This window comes from Sinocyclocheilus grahami, unplaced genomic scaffold, assembly GCF_001515645.1.
Source record: "Sinocyclocheilus grahami isolate Dianchi unplaced genomic scaffold, SAMN03320097.WGS_v1.1 scaffold48.1, whole genome shotgun sequence".
Classification (NCBI taxonomy): Eukaryota; Metazoa; Chordata; class Actinopteri; order Cypriniformes; family Cyprinidae; genus Sinocyclocheilus; species Sinocyclocheilus grahami.
The window spans coordinates 2,255,444-2,269,000 of NW_015505227.1; the positions used below are offsets into that span (position 1 = coordinate 2,255,444).

At 40.0% G+C, this 13,557-nt stretch overlaps 2 protein-coding genes across 3 annotated transcripts; one reads left to right on the top strand and one right to left on the bottom strand.

Annotated features, from left to right (window-relative positions):
• Nucleotides 1-1,614: 1,614 nt before the first annotated feature.
• On the top strand, nt 1,615-9,612 carry LOC107582883 (nuclear receptor subfamily 1 group D member 1-like). 2 transcript variants are annotated; one of them, XM_016268905.1, is made up of 9 exons: nt 1,615-1,953; nt 4,939-5,250; nt 5,336-5,424; nt 5,616-5,760; nt 6,330-6,899; nt 7,325-7,455; nt 7,544-7,729; nt 7,841-8,051; nt 8,620-9,612. In XM_016268905.1, the coding sequence occupies exons 1-9, from the start codon at nt 1,902-1,904 to the stop codon at nt 8,814-8,816; spliced, it is 1,893 nt and encodes a 630-aa protein (XP_016124391.1). In that variant the 5' UTR covers nt 1,615-1,901; the 3' UTR covers nt 8,817-9,612. The 2 variants fall into 2 exon arrangements, with proteins under 2 accessions (XP_016124391.1, XP_016124392.1); XM_016268906.1 differs by having other exon boundaries at nt 6,330-6,847; nt 7,273-7,455.
• LOC107582930 (ZW10 interactor-like) lies at nt 8,947-12,845 on the bottom strand. Its single transcript, XM_016268954.1, has 7 exons — nt 12,787-12,845; nt 11,247-11,343; nt 10,864-10,987; nt 10,616-10,773; nt 10,314-10,370; nt 9,093-9,105; nt 8,947-8,993 (listed from the first exon to the last, which is right to left on the bottom strand). Exons 1-7 carry the CDS (start codon nt 12,807-12,809, stop codon nt 8,947-8,949), a joined length of 519 nt encoding a protein of 172 aa, XP_016124440.1. The 5' UTR covers nt 12,810-12,845.
• Between the last annotated feature and the right edge of the window lie 712 nt (nt 12,846-13,557).

Below are 13,557 nucleotides of genomic sequence, written 5' to 3' on the forward strand. Positions count from 1 at the left end.
ACTACTTGTTGCAAATAGTGGCAATTATCTGCACTTCAGTATTGTAGTACATTATAAAACAGTATACAATAATAACGTATTGAGTGTAAATTATAATTTTAATTATGAAATGGATTCCACCTTATTGGTACAATAAAGCCCTCCCTACACCTACCCGATACTTTATTTTCAACTTTTTGATTTTTTCCTTAATTTTTATTGAAAATAAATGCCTTTACGATGTGATACGAGATTTGAAAAGTTCGGCAAAAGGTGTGATCGAACCCCTGATCGATCGCGTCAAAAAGCCAAGAGCACACGCTTAACCATCTGCACCACTGGAGCTGATGTGTCAGAGTGGCGTTATATAACGAATACATAACTTAAAAAACGTGTCAAATAACTTTCTGGAGAAAAAAAATCTATTTCAAAATAACTCATTGTTAATTCATGCTCTTCACTGTAGCATAAAATTCCAAGTTCGCCTAAATAAAAAAAGGCCTATATTTAAATTTTAAATTTCTGCTTAATTTTTGCCTTTGAAATCTAGCACTGACCAAGATACTGTGCGTCAGGTAACAAATAAACAAAGATTATGGTACACCGCTGAGCTCCATGAGAGGTGTAGTCTGTGCGCATGAGGTAGATTGCCTGGGGAAAGAAACTGTTCTTGTGCCTGGCTGTCCTGGTATTCAGTGCTCTGTAACGCCGACCAGATGGCAAAAGTTCAAAAAGGAGATGGCTTGGATGTGATGGATGATATGCACATGAGTTTAGCATAGAGGATCTTCTGAAGTTTCAGTATTGTTCTTAGGCTGTGGAATTAATAAATAACAACAACTTAAATAACAATGAATTCCAAAACACAAGCATGCACGTTTACTTAGCTATCTAAATATGGACATTCCATAGACTTATTCTGTTTTTTATACCTACCAAAATATGGTAGGTACACACAATCTTATTTCATCCCATCCCCCATAACACAACTTTACATTAACACAACTTGACATTATGATTGTGTGTGCATCGTAAAAGTGATGAGCCTATATTTTTATATAAGTTAATAATATATATATATATATATATATATATATATATATATCTCCTATACTTCTCTGCAATTTCTCCGTGTTTTGCTATGGAATAATCTATACACTTAGGTGATAATACAGAAGAATTCTCTTTTGCTGCCAGATAATATCATATCAGACATTAAGCAAGTTAGAAATGGCACATTAGACATGTTCTGTAATATTCACGTTTACATTTTTTATGCACTGTTGCGTTATTTTTGTAGCTAGAGCAAAGATCTTCCACCATGAGTTTCACATTTACTCCCCCTCATTCAAAAACACGTTTCACGCGTGAGACGCACGAAACCAGATGCAGTCATGCAAACTATTCCTCTTGACATCAGGCGATTTCAAACTCTTCGCATCAGACTACATTTCCCAATGCCGAGGCAGCCACGTGCGCGGGGATTTTTTTTTTAATTCGCACCGAAATGTGTTCTGGAGAAACTGTGTCACTGGGCCACGAGGCTCATGGGGTCACATGGACACATTTCGAGCCTCGTGCAACTGTGCGCCTGCGCTCATCTCATCCGTGCTCATTGGAACGAGGCAAAAAGCAAAATCGTGGTCGATTTGACAGAACAGATCAGAGCGACACAGATCGAGCGAGTAACAGGCGCACTGGCGTATGATACCCTTTTACTGAATGAACCACATTTGCCTGACGTCTTTGCGCAGAGTTTCACATCTTTTCTCAGCATCTAGCAGATGCGCTCGTATTTTATACGGTTTTAGTACGGCCATTACGTGGCATTTATGAGTTTATCGTAAAGAAGAACCGATCTGTAAGAAAAACTGAAGTGCATCTCTCGGGGTGTCGCATTGGAGATTCTGTCATAAACCTGCATGACTTTACTGGGGCTCAACATGACTACAGCAGTAGATACAAACAACACAGGTGAGTCTTTCTAAATGCTTTTAGAAAAAGTCACGTTGATCATTCTGTTATTATTATTTTTCAGTCGCCTCTGCTTCTTCGCTGTCAAATTACATGCTAGTAAGTTTGTATTACGCGCTTCTGAATGTTGCGCAACGGATCTGCACTGTACATTATAAGCATAGCTTGGTGCAGTAGAACGGCACAGATATATCATAATTTTCCTGCCGGACATGCTAGTAAATCGATCTAGCGGTGTACCTCATCATTTTGTAATAGCTAAATGAAGCATGGCTCTGAAATAATCGCGAGGTACGTTTAAATACGTACATAATAGCTTTTAGCGTGTGTAAATACTTCATTATTATGTACATATCACTTACTAATATGTGTGAAATGAAACCGGCCGTTCCAAGTATGCATACTTGTATATGTTTCTGTCGTATTTGGCGTGATAAAAGTTCTGGATATAGCCTACATAGAGTGTAAATACCCAACTATGGCAGGGACATCACAGTGTTCTCGTGAATTTCGGGGAAGTCAAGTCGGCTTTATTGTCAATTCTTCCACATGTACAGCACATACACACAGAGAATTGAAATTGCGTTACTCTCAGACCCATTGGGTGCATACAGATAACACTAACAGTAGAACATAAATACAGATCAAATATAAAATACAACTATACAAATAAGGTAAAATATAAAAAAAGATATAATGAATTTATAAATATATAAATGAACTGACAAGTCAGGTGTACGGACATCCCTGTGATGCAGGCGAGCGTCGAAGACACTGTCTCGATTCACATGGACCGCCGTTCCTAGCCATGTGCTTTTTGTTTTCATTCTCCGCTCTCCGCCTGCAGCCATTGGTTAGCGCAGGCGCTCATTACATAATTCCGCCTCGCGCTGTGTTTGCCCCATGGCTTGCCCGTGTGTGACGCTTGCAGTCAGCCATGTGCGCGCTGCGATTGGACCGAATAGCGATGCGCGGGGCTGGGCGTCACGTTAACCCGTGTTCACTGCAAAAGTGGGACAAGAAATTGATCCACTTTAACGTAACAGGTTTTTTTCTCCCTCTGACATGAATACAGCGTCACAAAATATCCCCGCCTCTGCCTTTTATAGATGCTTGGACTTGACACATTTATAATGAGCGGATTGTGGTGGCTAACTTTAGTTAATAATACAACTTATCTGATTACGCGGCTGCAATGCTCGATAGTGAATTATCAGTCGTTTATTCAGAAGTCCAATATTTTATATATTTATATATTCAACGTTCTGTTGCTTGGCAACCGTTAACAGCATAGTTAACCTAACACATTGTATAACGTAGCGGGGAAAAGGTTGGCTAGGATTTTTTTAATGCTTACTATTTATTGAGCGCTGTAGTTTTTCGTTTTAATCACGAATGAGAGGTTTTCCGGTTCGCGTCGTCTTCTGACAACACCCTTTATTGTCGTAAATTCACCGCAACGCCCAGACTTGAGTGTTATGAAATGTAATGTGGGTTCAAATGTAATGAACCCAACGTAAACACTAATTAATGTAGCGTGTAAAAGGCTTGCTCATTGCGTGTAGGCGTAAATGAATGCTGAAGCTTTTTTAAAAAGCGGGTGTGTTTTGACTCCTCGTGCCTAATGAAGCGAGTCTCGTTGAGAGGCTGGTCTTGTGCGGCGCACGTGCTTCCCCAATGATGCGCTTCAACAGCTCACGCGCGCGTCTTGTGCTCACACAGTTCCTTTGACAGAATGATTAGGAAAGTGTTCGGACTGAAAAACAACCAGGAGCCAGAAAAGGCATAAGCAGGGAGAAGATCTGAAACCACTGTTGCCATGTAACTATACCAGAAATATCCACAGTGCACTCAAAATTGCAGGCTAGTGGACATGCATTGATAAATCTAATGCCAGACCAGTTTTTCTGGAGCACCACAGGGGAGTCAAAGCTACAGCACGTTTCCCTGTCTTGGCTCCACCTGACACAGTGACTTTTTGACCTTTTGTGCTAGTGTACAGTTGTTATGTAACATCTTCACCAGTTTGCCTTTGACATTCAAAGCGCTGTAAAGATTATACTTGCAAACACTTCTCAATATAATTCTTAAAATTGACCTCTCAACTGTATTTACTGTATAAACTTTGGTCTCTCATATGATAATACCAGTTTTTAGCAATATCTATCTTTCTATCTATCTATCGCGGCATCGTTTAGGAGAACAACATAAGCACAAATCTCACCAAAACATGGTTTTCCGTCATGTGCATTGATGAGGTGTGCAGGAGGGAACTGTAAAACGAGAGCAAAGGACTGTGTTTAATTTCAGGGGACCAGAGGTTAGGAAAGGCAGAAGGAAGTACCAGACACTAGGGAATAGTATACATGCTAGAGTCAATGCCAAGATTGAAACTTCAGAACACTGCGCTGTCCCTCAAGAGCAAAGTCCTCAAGACTAGTCTTATCTGATTTGAGCTGCTGGACGCTAATGAGCAGGATCTGACTCACACAAAACAAGAGTTGTAAATATCATACATAAATGCACGTGGTTAGGCATGTGCTACTGACACATCATGCAAGGTTGTGTGTTTTATAAACGGAAATAATAGACAAATGGGGCTTGCTGGTGCCACTGAAACTATAAACCACTAAAAACGCCCTCCGAGGCACAAACTCAGGAAGAAAGGCGTGGTCGCTGTAATTTTTTTTAAATGTCCCCATGCAGTTTACAATAACAGTTCCTAGAAAGTATCCCTGTTTCCCACAAAAACAGATTCTCTAGCTCCCTCAGCTTCCTTGTTTCCATAGCGCCGTCTGTTTTGGTGCAACTGCTTGTATAGCGGAGAGAAGTATTTATGGGAACATTTTAATGAGGATGTGCCCGCAAGATCATTTTAGGGAGGAGAAAAAATACCTGAGAGCATTTTCAACTCCCTCTTTGTGTGTTCCCACATTGCAGCAATGAGGACTATCTAGTAAATGTGGCTTTCTTTTCTGTCACTAGGTGGGGTAATATCGTACATCGGCTCGTGTGGAGGCTCTCCCAACCGCACCAGCCCTGTGTTCATGTACAGTGAGAATTCCAACAGCAGCCTACAGTCCCTTACACAACCATGCTTTGGCTCTTCGTTCCCACCATCCCCCAATGGATCCCATGATTTCTCACGTATGTACACCAGTAGCAACAGCAGCAGCAGCTCGAGTTCAGGATCAGGAGAGGACGGAAACTCATCATGCTCTGGTGGATCCCCAAGAGGCCGCGAAGATGGTGGAAGTGCACGCAATTCACCCAACAAATCAGTTGCCACCCTTACTAGTAAGCAATAAAAAACATATTTTACCTGAATAATGTATAGTATGGTATCCAGGAGAAGGATTATAACATCTGGCTTTCCACCCAGAGCTGAATGGAATGGTGTTGCTGTGCAAAGTGTGTGGCGACGTGGCATCCGGTTTTCACTATGGTGTCCATGCCTGTGAGGGATGCAAGGTAAGACAACAGCATTGATTTACATACACATGCACCATTAAAATAGTGTTGATTGCATTAAATTTTTTTTTATCTTTTAAGAAGTTTATTTAATTTAGTAATTGTAAATATTTCATTTTTTTATAAAGAAGCATTAATTGGAAAAAAGAAAAGAAAAGAAATAACATTTACGTTATCTGCTTTGTCTGTAGGGTTTCTTTCGACGCAGCATCCAGCAGAATATCCAGTACAAAAAGTGCCTGAAGAATGAAACCTGTACCGTTATGAGGATCAACCGGAACCGGTGCCAGCAGTGCCGTTTCAAAAAGTGTCTTTCTGTGGGAATGTCCCGTGACGGTAAATATCTATACAGCCAAACTTAGAGAAATACAGAGAAACAGTTACAGAAAAATGTAGGGATGCGCCAATATTAGAATTCTGAATGCTACAGATAAGCCGATATCTTTCAAAATGTTATAACCAATAAATACAGATATTAAAATTAATACAATTTATTTACTTTATTTATACTATTTAAACACATGATTGTACAGTATAACAATTTATATTAACTCTGATATTTGCTAAATATTACACTTAAAAGTAATATTACTAATATTAGTATTAATATTAAACAATATTAAAAGTAAAATATGTTTTTACATTATTAGTGTTTGTTTGTAAGATTAACTTTGAAGCAAAAGATTATGGCTAAAGTAATGTAAAAATGGGATAAAATGAGCACACACACACAACTACATATCCAATATCAGCTGATACCGATAGATTAAAAATAAAAATTTCACCCGATATCTGATATGGAACCATTATATCCTACATCCCTTGAAACTTTTCTAAACAGAGCATTGACATACAACATAAATATGATGAATCTGTGACATTTTCTGTCCTTTCTTAACCCCTAGCTGTTCGTTTCGGCCGTATTCCAAAACGCGAGAAACAGCGTATGCTGGCCGAGATGCAGAACGCCATGAACAACATGGTGAACAACCAGCTTCAGAATGAATTCCAGCTGGCGAGCATCACATCCAACACCCCCTGCTCTTCCTCTTCCTCATCTCCGTGCCCGGGGCTTACCGTGGGACCGCAAGCCCAGCCCCCCGCAGTGCCCATAGCACCGTCCCCTTCCCCTCCGACCCCAACCTCCCCATCGGTGCAGCCTGCTCAGAGTCCCCCATCTCTGACTTCTTCTCCACCACCGTGCTCCAGTCCAGGTGTAGACAAAACCATTGCTGCCATAACCAGAGCACACCGTGAGACCTTCGTCTACGCCCATGATAAGTTAGGTCCAGCACTGCTGCCCCAAAACGATGAGCTGGATAACCGAAGCAGCAACCGCTGCATGGCTGGATACCACCTCAGTGGCCACAACACCATCTACCACCATGATAATAATGTCGCTCATCACTGTAACAACTTCGAGGTGCCACCAGACAGTGGCCTCCATTTTCAAGCCTCCCAAGCAGCTGGGCAACATCACCATCTCCGTGCCCGGGGCTTACCGTGGGACCGCAAGCCCAGCCCCCCGCAGTGCCCATAGCACTGTCCCCTTCCCCTCCGACCCCATCCTCCCCATCGGTGCAGCCTGCTCAGAGTCCCCCATCTCTGACTTCTTCTCCACCACCGTGCTCCAGTCCAGGTGTAGACAAAACCATTGCTGCCATAACCAGAGCACACCGTGAGACCTTCGTCTACGCCCATGATAAGTTAGGTCCAGCACTGCTGCCCCAAAACGATGAGCTGGACAACCGAAGCAGCAACCGCTGCATGGCTGGATACCACCTCAGTGGCCACAACACCATCTACCACCATGATAATAATGTCACTCATCACTGTAACAACTTCGAGGTGCCACCAGACAGTGGCCTCCATTTTCAAGCCTCCCAAGCAGCTGGGCAACATCAGCAGCACAATAACAACAGCCAGCGACCTCCAAACAGTAACCTCTTTGGCGTCCACCACAGTCAGGAGATGAACAGCAGTTCCCAGGGGCAGAACTGTCCGTGGAAAAAACGCAAGGAGATTCTGCTGGTAAGACCTTTGATATTTAAATCAATGACTCTAAAGGTGATTACCAAGTAAATAAGACTTGGAAGTGACGACGATTCCTTTTTTCCAGGCTTGCCCAATGAACATGCATCCCTACTCAGACCCCAACAAAACACCACAGGAAATCTGGGAAGACTTCTCTCTTAGCTTCACCCCAGCAGTGCGAGAGGTGGTGGAGTTCGCCAAACACATCCCAGGGTTTAGCACGCTACCCCAGAACGACCAGGTCACTTTGCTGAAGGCCGGAACGTTTGAGGTAAGCTGATGGTGTTTTATATAAAACATCTGATTTGTGTCAAGACCACGATGCCAGTTTCGCCTTGATGGTTTTACTAAGTGTGTATTTGTTTTTGATTATCTCCTGCAGGTCCTCATGGTGCGCTTCTCCTCTCTGTTTAACGTAAAAGAGAGGACCGTAACGTTCATCTCAGGCACCACTTACAGCCTGGAGGCCCTGAAAAGCATGGGCATGGGCAATCTGCTGGGAACCATGTTCGACTTCAGTGAAAAACTCAACGCATTAGAGCTCTCAGCGGAAGAACTGGGACTCTTCACTGCAGTCGTGCTGGTGTCTGCAGGTAGGTTGCATACTAGTGTTAAAGGGAAAGTTCACTCAAAAATGAAAACTGTGATCATTTACTCGCCCTCATGTTGTTCCAAACCCATAAGACTTTGGTTGATGTTCGAAACACAAATTCAGATATTTTTAATGAAACCTCAGAGGTTTCTCTTCCTCCATTGAAAGTCTATGTAACCAAAACTGGGAAGATCCAAAAAAGTAATTGTAAAACTAATCCATATGAATTGAGCAGTTTAATCCAAGTCTTTTGAAACAATATGATCGCTTTATATGATGATTTATGACCTTTTGGTTACCTGGAACTTCAATGGATGGACAGAAATCTCTCGGGTTTCATAAAAATGTCTTAATTTGTAAAGATCAACCAAAGCCTTATGGGTTTGAAACAACATGAGGGTTGATAAATGACAGAATTTTCATTTTTGAGTGAACTATACCTTTAAAGGGATAAATCAAATCATGTCATTCCAAACCTTCAAAAATATCTTTCTTCTGTGGAACACAAAAGTACCATAGTTTGATCTACAAATGAATTCAATCTGTCATTGTTTGTTTCTGTTGCACAGACCGTTTTGGCATTGAAAACGTGAATTCAGTGGAGATGCTTCAGGAAAGTTTAATCCGGGCTCTCCGAACCCTCGTCAGCAAGAACGCCCCTAATGACGCCTCCCGATTCACCAAGCTGCTGCTCAAACTTCCTGACCTGCGCACGCTGAATAACATGCACTCAGAGAAGCTGCTCTCTTTCCGAATTGACGCCTGAGGTTGCAAGAAGCTGGTGAAAGTGGGTCACTGAAAGACAGAACGGGCACAAACATTAAAACTCTTTTCCAAGAGAACCCTCCAGAAAGCAAACTCATGCCTTTGGCACTTAAAAGCACTTGACGACACATTTAAAGGGACGCTTTGGTGTCTAATGGTCGGTCAGTAGCCTTTATGGCTTGATAACCATATAGGGCAGATTAAAGAGCCAATTTCAGTACTTACCTGAAATGGGTGGTAAGATTAAGCTAATAATAAAGCAGACAAAAACACTCACATTTGGACTGCATCTACATGGGGAACAAGTGCAAAATGCCTCTTGCAAGGAGTCACAGCCAGGCCACTTCCAGAGAGGGGATGACAGCACAAAACCGTCAAGCGTCTCCTCGTACCCAGTCCTGCCTGGGTTCCTGCTATACCCACACTCAGAGAAAATTATGATCATTGTAACTATAATGCAAGCTATGCGTGGTATGAACATTCACATCCCTGTGACTTTGTAAAATATGTGTAAATATGATATACATACTTTAAATGTTTTAAAATGTATAATATATATATTTTTTTGTAATGTTCAAATGATCAACACAGATGATAAATCTATTCAAGCACAGATATATAAGTAGAGTGTATGCATATTATAGAATATCAAGACATGTATTTCAGTTGTTTTCTTCATAAAGGCATTTTATGAAACAAGAATGTAGTGTTTTATCTTTTTCAAGTAGATATCTGGAAAAAATATCTCTATGTAATGTTTTTAACTTGCATCTTGAATAAATGTTGGTTTATCTGTGTACTGAACACGTTTATTACATAAAGTACTATATATAGTATACTAGGTATACTAAGAAGTTGCTCAATGTCAAGAGAGCACTAGGTTAAGGTGGGTCCTCTAGTGGGAGCTGATGTGTGTATGTGTGTAATTATGCCAATTATTTTCCATAAGCTCTGCCATTAAACAGGACTGAGAATTTAACTAGTACTTCATGTTCAAAATTTTGGGATCAGTTCAATTTGAGAATACTTTATTCAGCGCAAAATAAAAGAAATAGAAAAGAATGTTTTTTATATTGCCTAAAACATCCAAAGTAGTTTGACCAATAACATCCAGGTATTGTTCATAATCGACCAATCGTGGTGCATCACACGTGAGAAGGTGAGAACGATCAAAGCGATGCAAATACGTGCACGTTCGTTCGTTCGTTCATTCGACTTGAAGCTGCGCACTGATCATTGTATGACACCAAAGTACCACGAGAGCGATTTGAAAGCATAAGGAGCCATCTGCTCTGCTCTCTATAGCTCGTGAAATAATGCCATACAACAATCGATCTGCACAGAACAAACAGCCAAAACCTGGATATTTTAGGCAATATAGAAATCCTGGCAAGGGTGTGTCCCGTAAAAATGGCCCATATGGTCACCCTATCCCACAGCCATTTTTGGTGAAGAAAAGTGGAAATTATTGGAAGTCTAAAGTGAGTGGATGGCTTACCTCAGCCCTCTGATTTCGTTTAGCTGTGATTCTCTCCTTCTCTTTGCACTCCTCTTTCTGAACAAGAATGAGATTTCATGTACAATACAACAGTAAGAATATGCAAGAGTGAAGCTCCATGTTTAGCTATCATTGTTTCAGTTCATGAGTTTAAAGCCACACAGCAACAACCTGCAATAAAACTGCTTTTTATCAGATTAATCAAATGCATAAATCTTATGTGCTAGACTAATCAGATAAAAAGCCATTCCTGAATTGAATGATAAAAGAAAGGCAGACAGAAAAAAGAAAAGTCTGACTACCTTTAGCTGCAGAATGGACAGTAGAGTCTCCAGTGTCTTCCGTTTACCCTGAAGCTCTTCCATGCGAACCCGGAGAGTGTTGATCAGCCCCTCCACCTCCTGAACTCTCTCTTGATATTCAGCTTTTAATGCCTTCCATGCAGAACGAGCTTCACTACCTGTGTGCCAACACACCCGATACAAAGCACCATTTCACAAATGTAGCAATGAACAGTCATATACAATAATCCATGATGTGTGAGTGTTACCTGGGTTTTGGGGACATGGCTCATTCAGCAGCTGATTCGCTGACTCTAGACCTGCCAGCAGCTGGATCATGTCATCCACCACACACAGCTGTCTGAATATATGCTTCTGTTTTCGCCTGCAGTCCTACGCAAACCATCACAGAACATAAAACTTCAATATTTCATTAATGTATATATATGTTTAATGTAAATAACTTTATACCACAGTACTACAGTTATTGTTACTACAATAAAACCATGGCAATTGGGTATTAGCCAATCCAATTAAAAAATAAATAAAATAATTTGAAGGAAATCCCAATTTATTGTTAAATAATGTTGAATTTTTTAAAAAGTTAGTTATGGCATAAACTACAGTTACACATAGCAGAAAACAAACTTACCATCAGATATGGAGCCATAATTTCTCCCTCTCCTGTTTCCTGCACTTCGGTGGTGTTGCATGATTTCAGGAAGGAAGGGTCAGTCCTTTCCAGAAGCCTGAAATATTATTTAGTGTTTATTAAAACTTATTTGTTCATATTTTATGCCCTTAAAAGCAAGGACCATAGAAAAAACAAACATCAGCCTGAGAATATTTGAGGCTTTCAATCTCTTGGGTAATTTTGTTTAATCCTCTGATTAAAGATTAAGGCCCGGGTTCACAGACAGGGCTTAAACTAAACCAGGATTAAGTCTTAGTTCAACTAGGGAATTTAAGTAGCTTTTATAAACGTGATTTAGAAAAAAACATTACTGGTGTGCATCTTGAGACGAAACAATAACACTGACAAATTGTATGATATGTCAGTGCAACTGGCTTTCAGTTAAAACAGCTCAAACATGCATTTTAGTCCAGGACTAGCTTAAAGGATTAGTTCACCCAAAAATAAAAAAAAATTCTGTCATTAATTACTCACCCTCGTGTCATTCCAAACCCGTAAGACCATCGTTCATCTTCAGAACACAATTTAAGATATTTTTGATGAAATCTGAGGGCTCTCTGACCCTCCCATAGACAGCAAGGTAACTACCACGTTCTTGTAGCTTCGTAACTTTACAGTTGAACCACTGATGTCACACGGACTACTTTATTGATCATCTTGGTAAATTTTCTGGACCTTGAACGTGGTAGTTACCTTGCTGTCTATGGGAGGGTCAGAGAGCCCTCAGATTTCATCAAAAATATCTTAAATTGTATTTCGAAGATGAACGAAGGTCTTACGGGTTTGGAACAACACGAGGGTGAGTAATTAATGACAGAATATTCATTTTTGGGTGAACTAACCCTTTAAGCCTTGTCTTGGAAACCGGGGGTAAATGTCTTAAATTATTTCATTAAAATGTTCTCGTGAAAGTTCATCGGTGCAGTATTTCAAATAGCGTGGGAGCATGTTGAATGTAAGTTACGCGGTCACAAATATAAAGAAGACAGTCATACAGATTTATGAGAACGGGTGTTTGGGTCTAACACCAAACACTAAATGGTTAAAAATGATTTAAAGATGCTTTAGAGGGTTAATGTAATCACTGTGGTGGCTCACACCGAGTGGCTGCCTTTTTATTGTAATAACAATAACTGTATTGATTAGGGATGCACGATATATCGGCCACCATATCGGTATCGGCCGATAAATGCTCATTTTTTCTGTTATCGGTATCGGCCCAATAAATTATCGGTTATCGGCCAAAATTTTCATATCGGTGCATCCCTAGTATTGATGATATTTTAGCGAAAACTACAGTTACAGCGGTGACTTAAGGTAACGTTAGACACACTTTTAGTTTTAGCGTTTAGCTGTCACCATCCAAATAACGACTTGCCAGAGAACTAATTTGATTCTAATAGCGACAGGGCATTTTAAACATATAAAGCACTATAAAATAATTCAAATATTTTATTAATTCCACATATGTCTTTATGGTTTGATAGACAATACTCACGCCTCAGTTCTCTCCGTCGCCATTTGTGTTTTGAAACTTACCGCCGAACGCTGATTGGTCAGAACAGAAGATGTCCACCAATCATTGATCTATAAATGAAACCTTTAGATGTTCATAAATAGGACATATATTTACAGCCAAATAACAACACATAGGTGTATTTAAAATATATTCACAACACTGCATAAATACTTTTTTATTTGTACATAGTAGGCTACTTAACCTAATTCATATTTTCTATTATCAATAGGCTAACAATGAGTTACCTCTTAATATGAGTTACCTCTTTTATATTTGTCTATTTAAACATAGACTTATACAGGAAATACAACTTTTATGCGTACATCAAAAGCGTTCTCATTTAGTATAAAGAATATTTAGTATAAAAAATAAAGTTAAGCAGTTGTATGTCCGCCGTTTAATACGACTAATCAATAAATATAATTAATAAAATACATAGATGCAAAAAAAAATTCAAAGATGAAGCAACAGTCAACTACTAGTTTGCGACAAACAAATAAACATCACATAAATACAATACAAAATGGAGTAATACTTTTTTTTATAATTCCCGGTGATTTCTGTAATAACTCTTTAAATATTTTTTATTAATCCGCTTCCACGATTAAACCGGAGGGGAGCAAAATTTCGTTTCTTCCTGGAAAAGCACTCAGGTCTCACTTAGCCTAATTGCACAACTTTCAGAAGACTTTTTTTTTCCCCTGAAGAAAATCATAATTTTCTAACGTCAACGCTTTCTCGTTTTTTCTA

Coding starts and splice junctions, on each gene's coding strand:
- LOC107582883 (XM_016268905.1), top strand. CDS start 1,902: ATGACTTTACTGGGGCTCAACATGACTACAGCAGTAGATACAAACAAC. Junction 1,954..4,938: donor AGTAGATACAAACAACACAG/GTGAGTCTTTCT, acceptor TTCTGTCACTAG/GTGGGGTAATATCGTACATC. Junction 7,730..7,840: donor TGAAGGCCGGAACGTTTGAG/GTAAGCTGATGG, acceptor TATCTCCTGCAG/GTCCTCATGGTGCGCTTCTC.
- LOC107582930 (XM_016268954.1), bottom strand. CDS start 12,809: ATGGCGACGGAGAGAACTGAGGC. Junction 11,344..12,786: donor GCGACGGAGAGAACTGAGGC/GTGAGTATTGTC, acceptor ATAATATTTCAG/GCTTCTGGAAAGGACTGACC. Junction 10,371..10,615: donor TGTCCATTCTGCAGCTAAAG/GTAGTCAGACTT, acceptor ATTCTTGTTCAG/AAAGAGGAGTGCAAAGAGAA.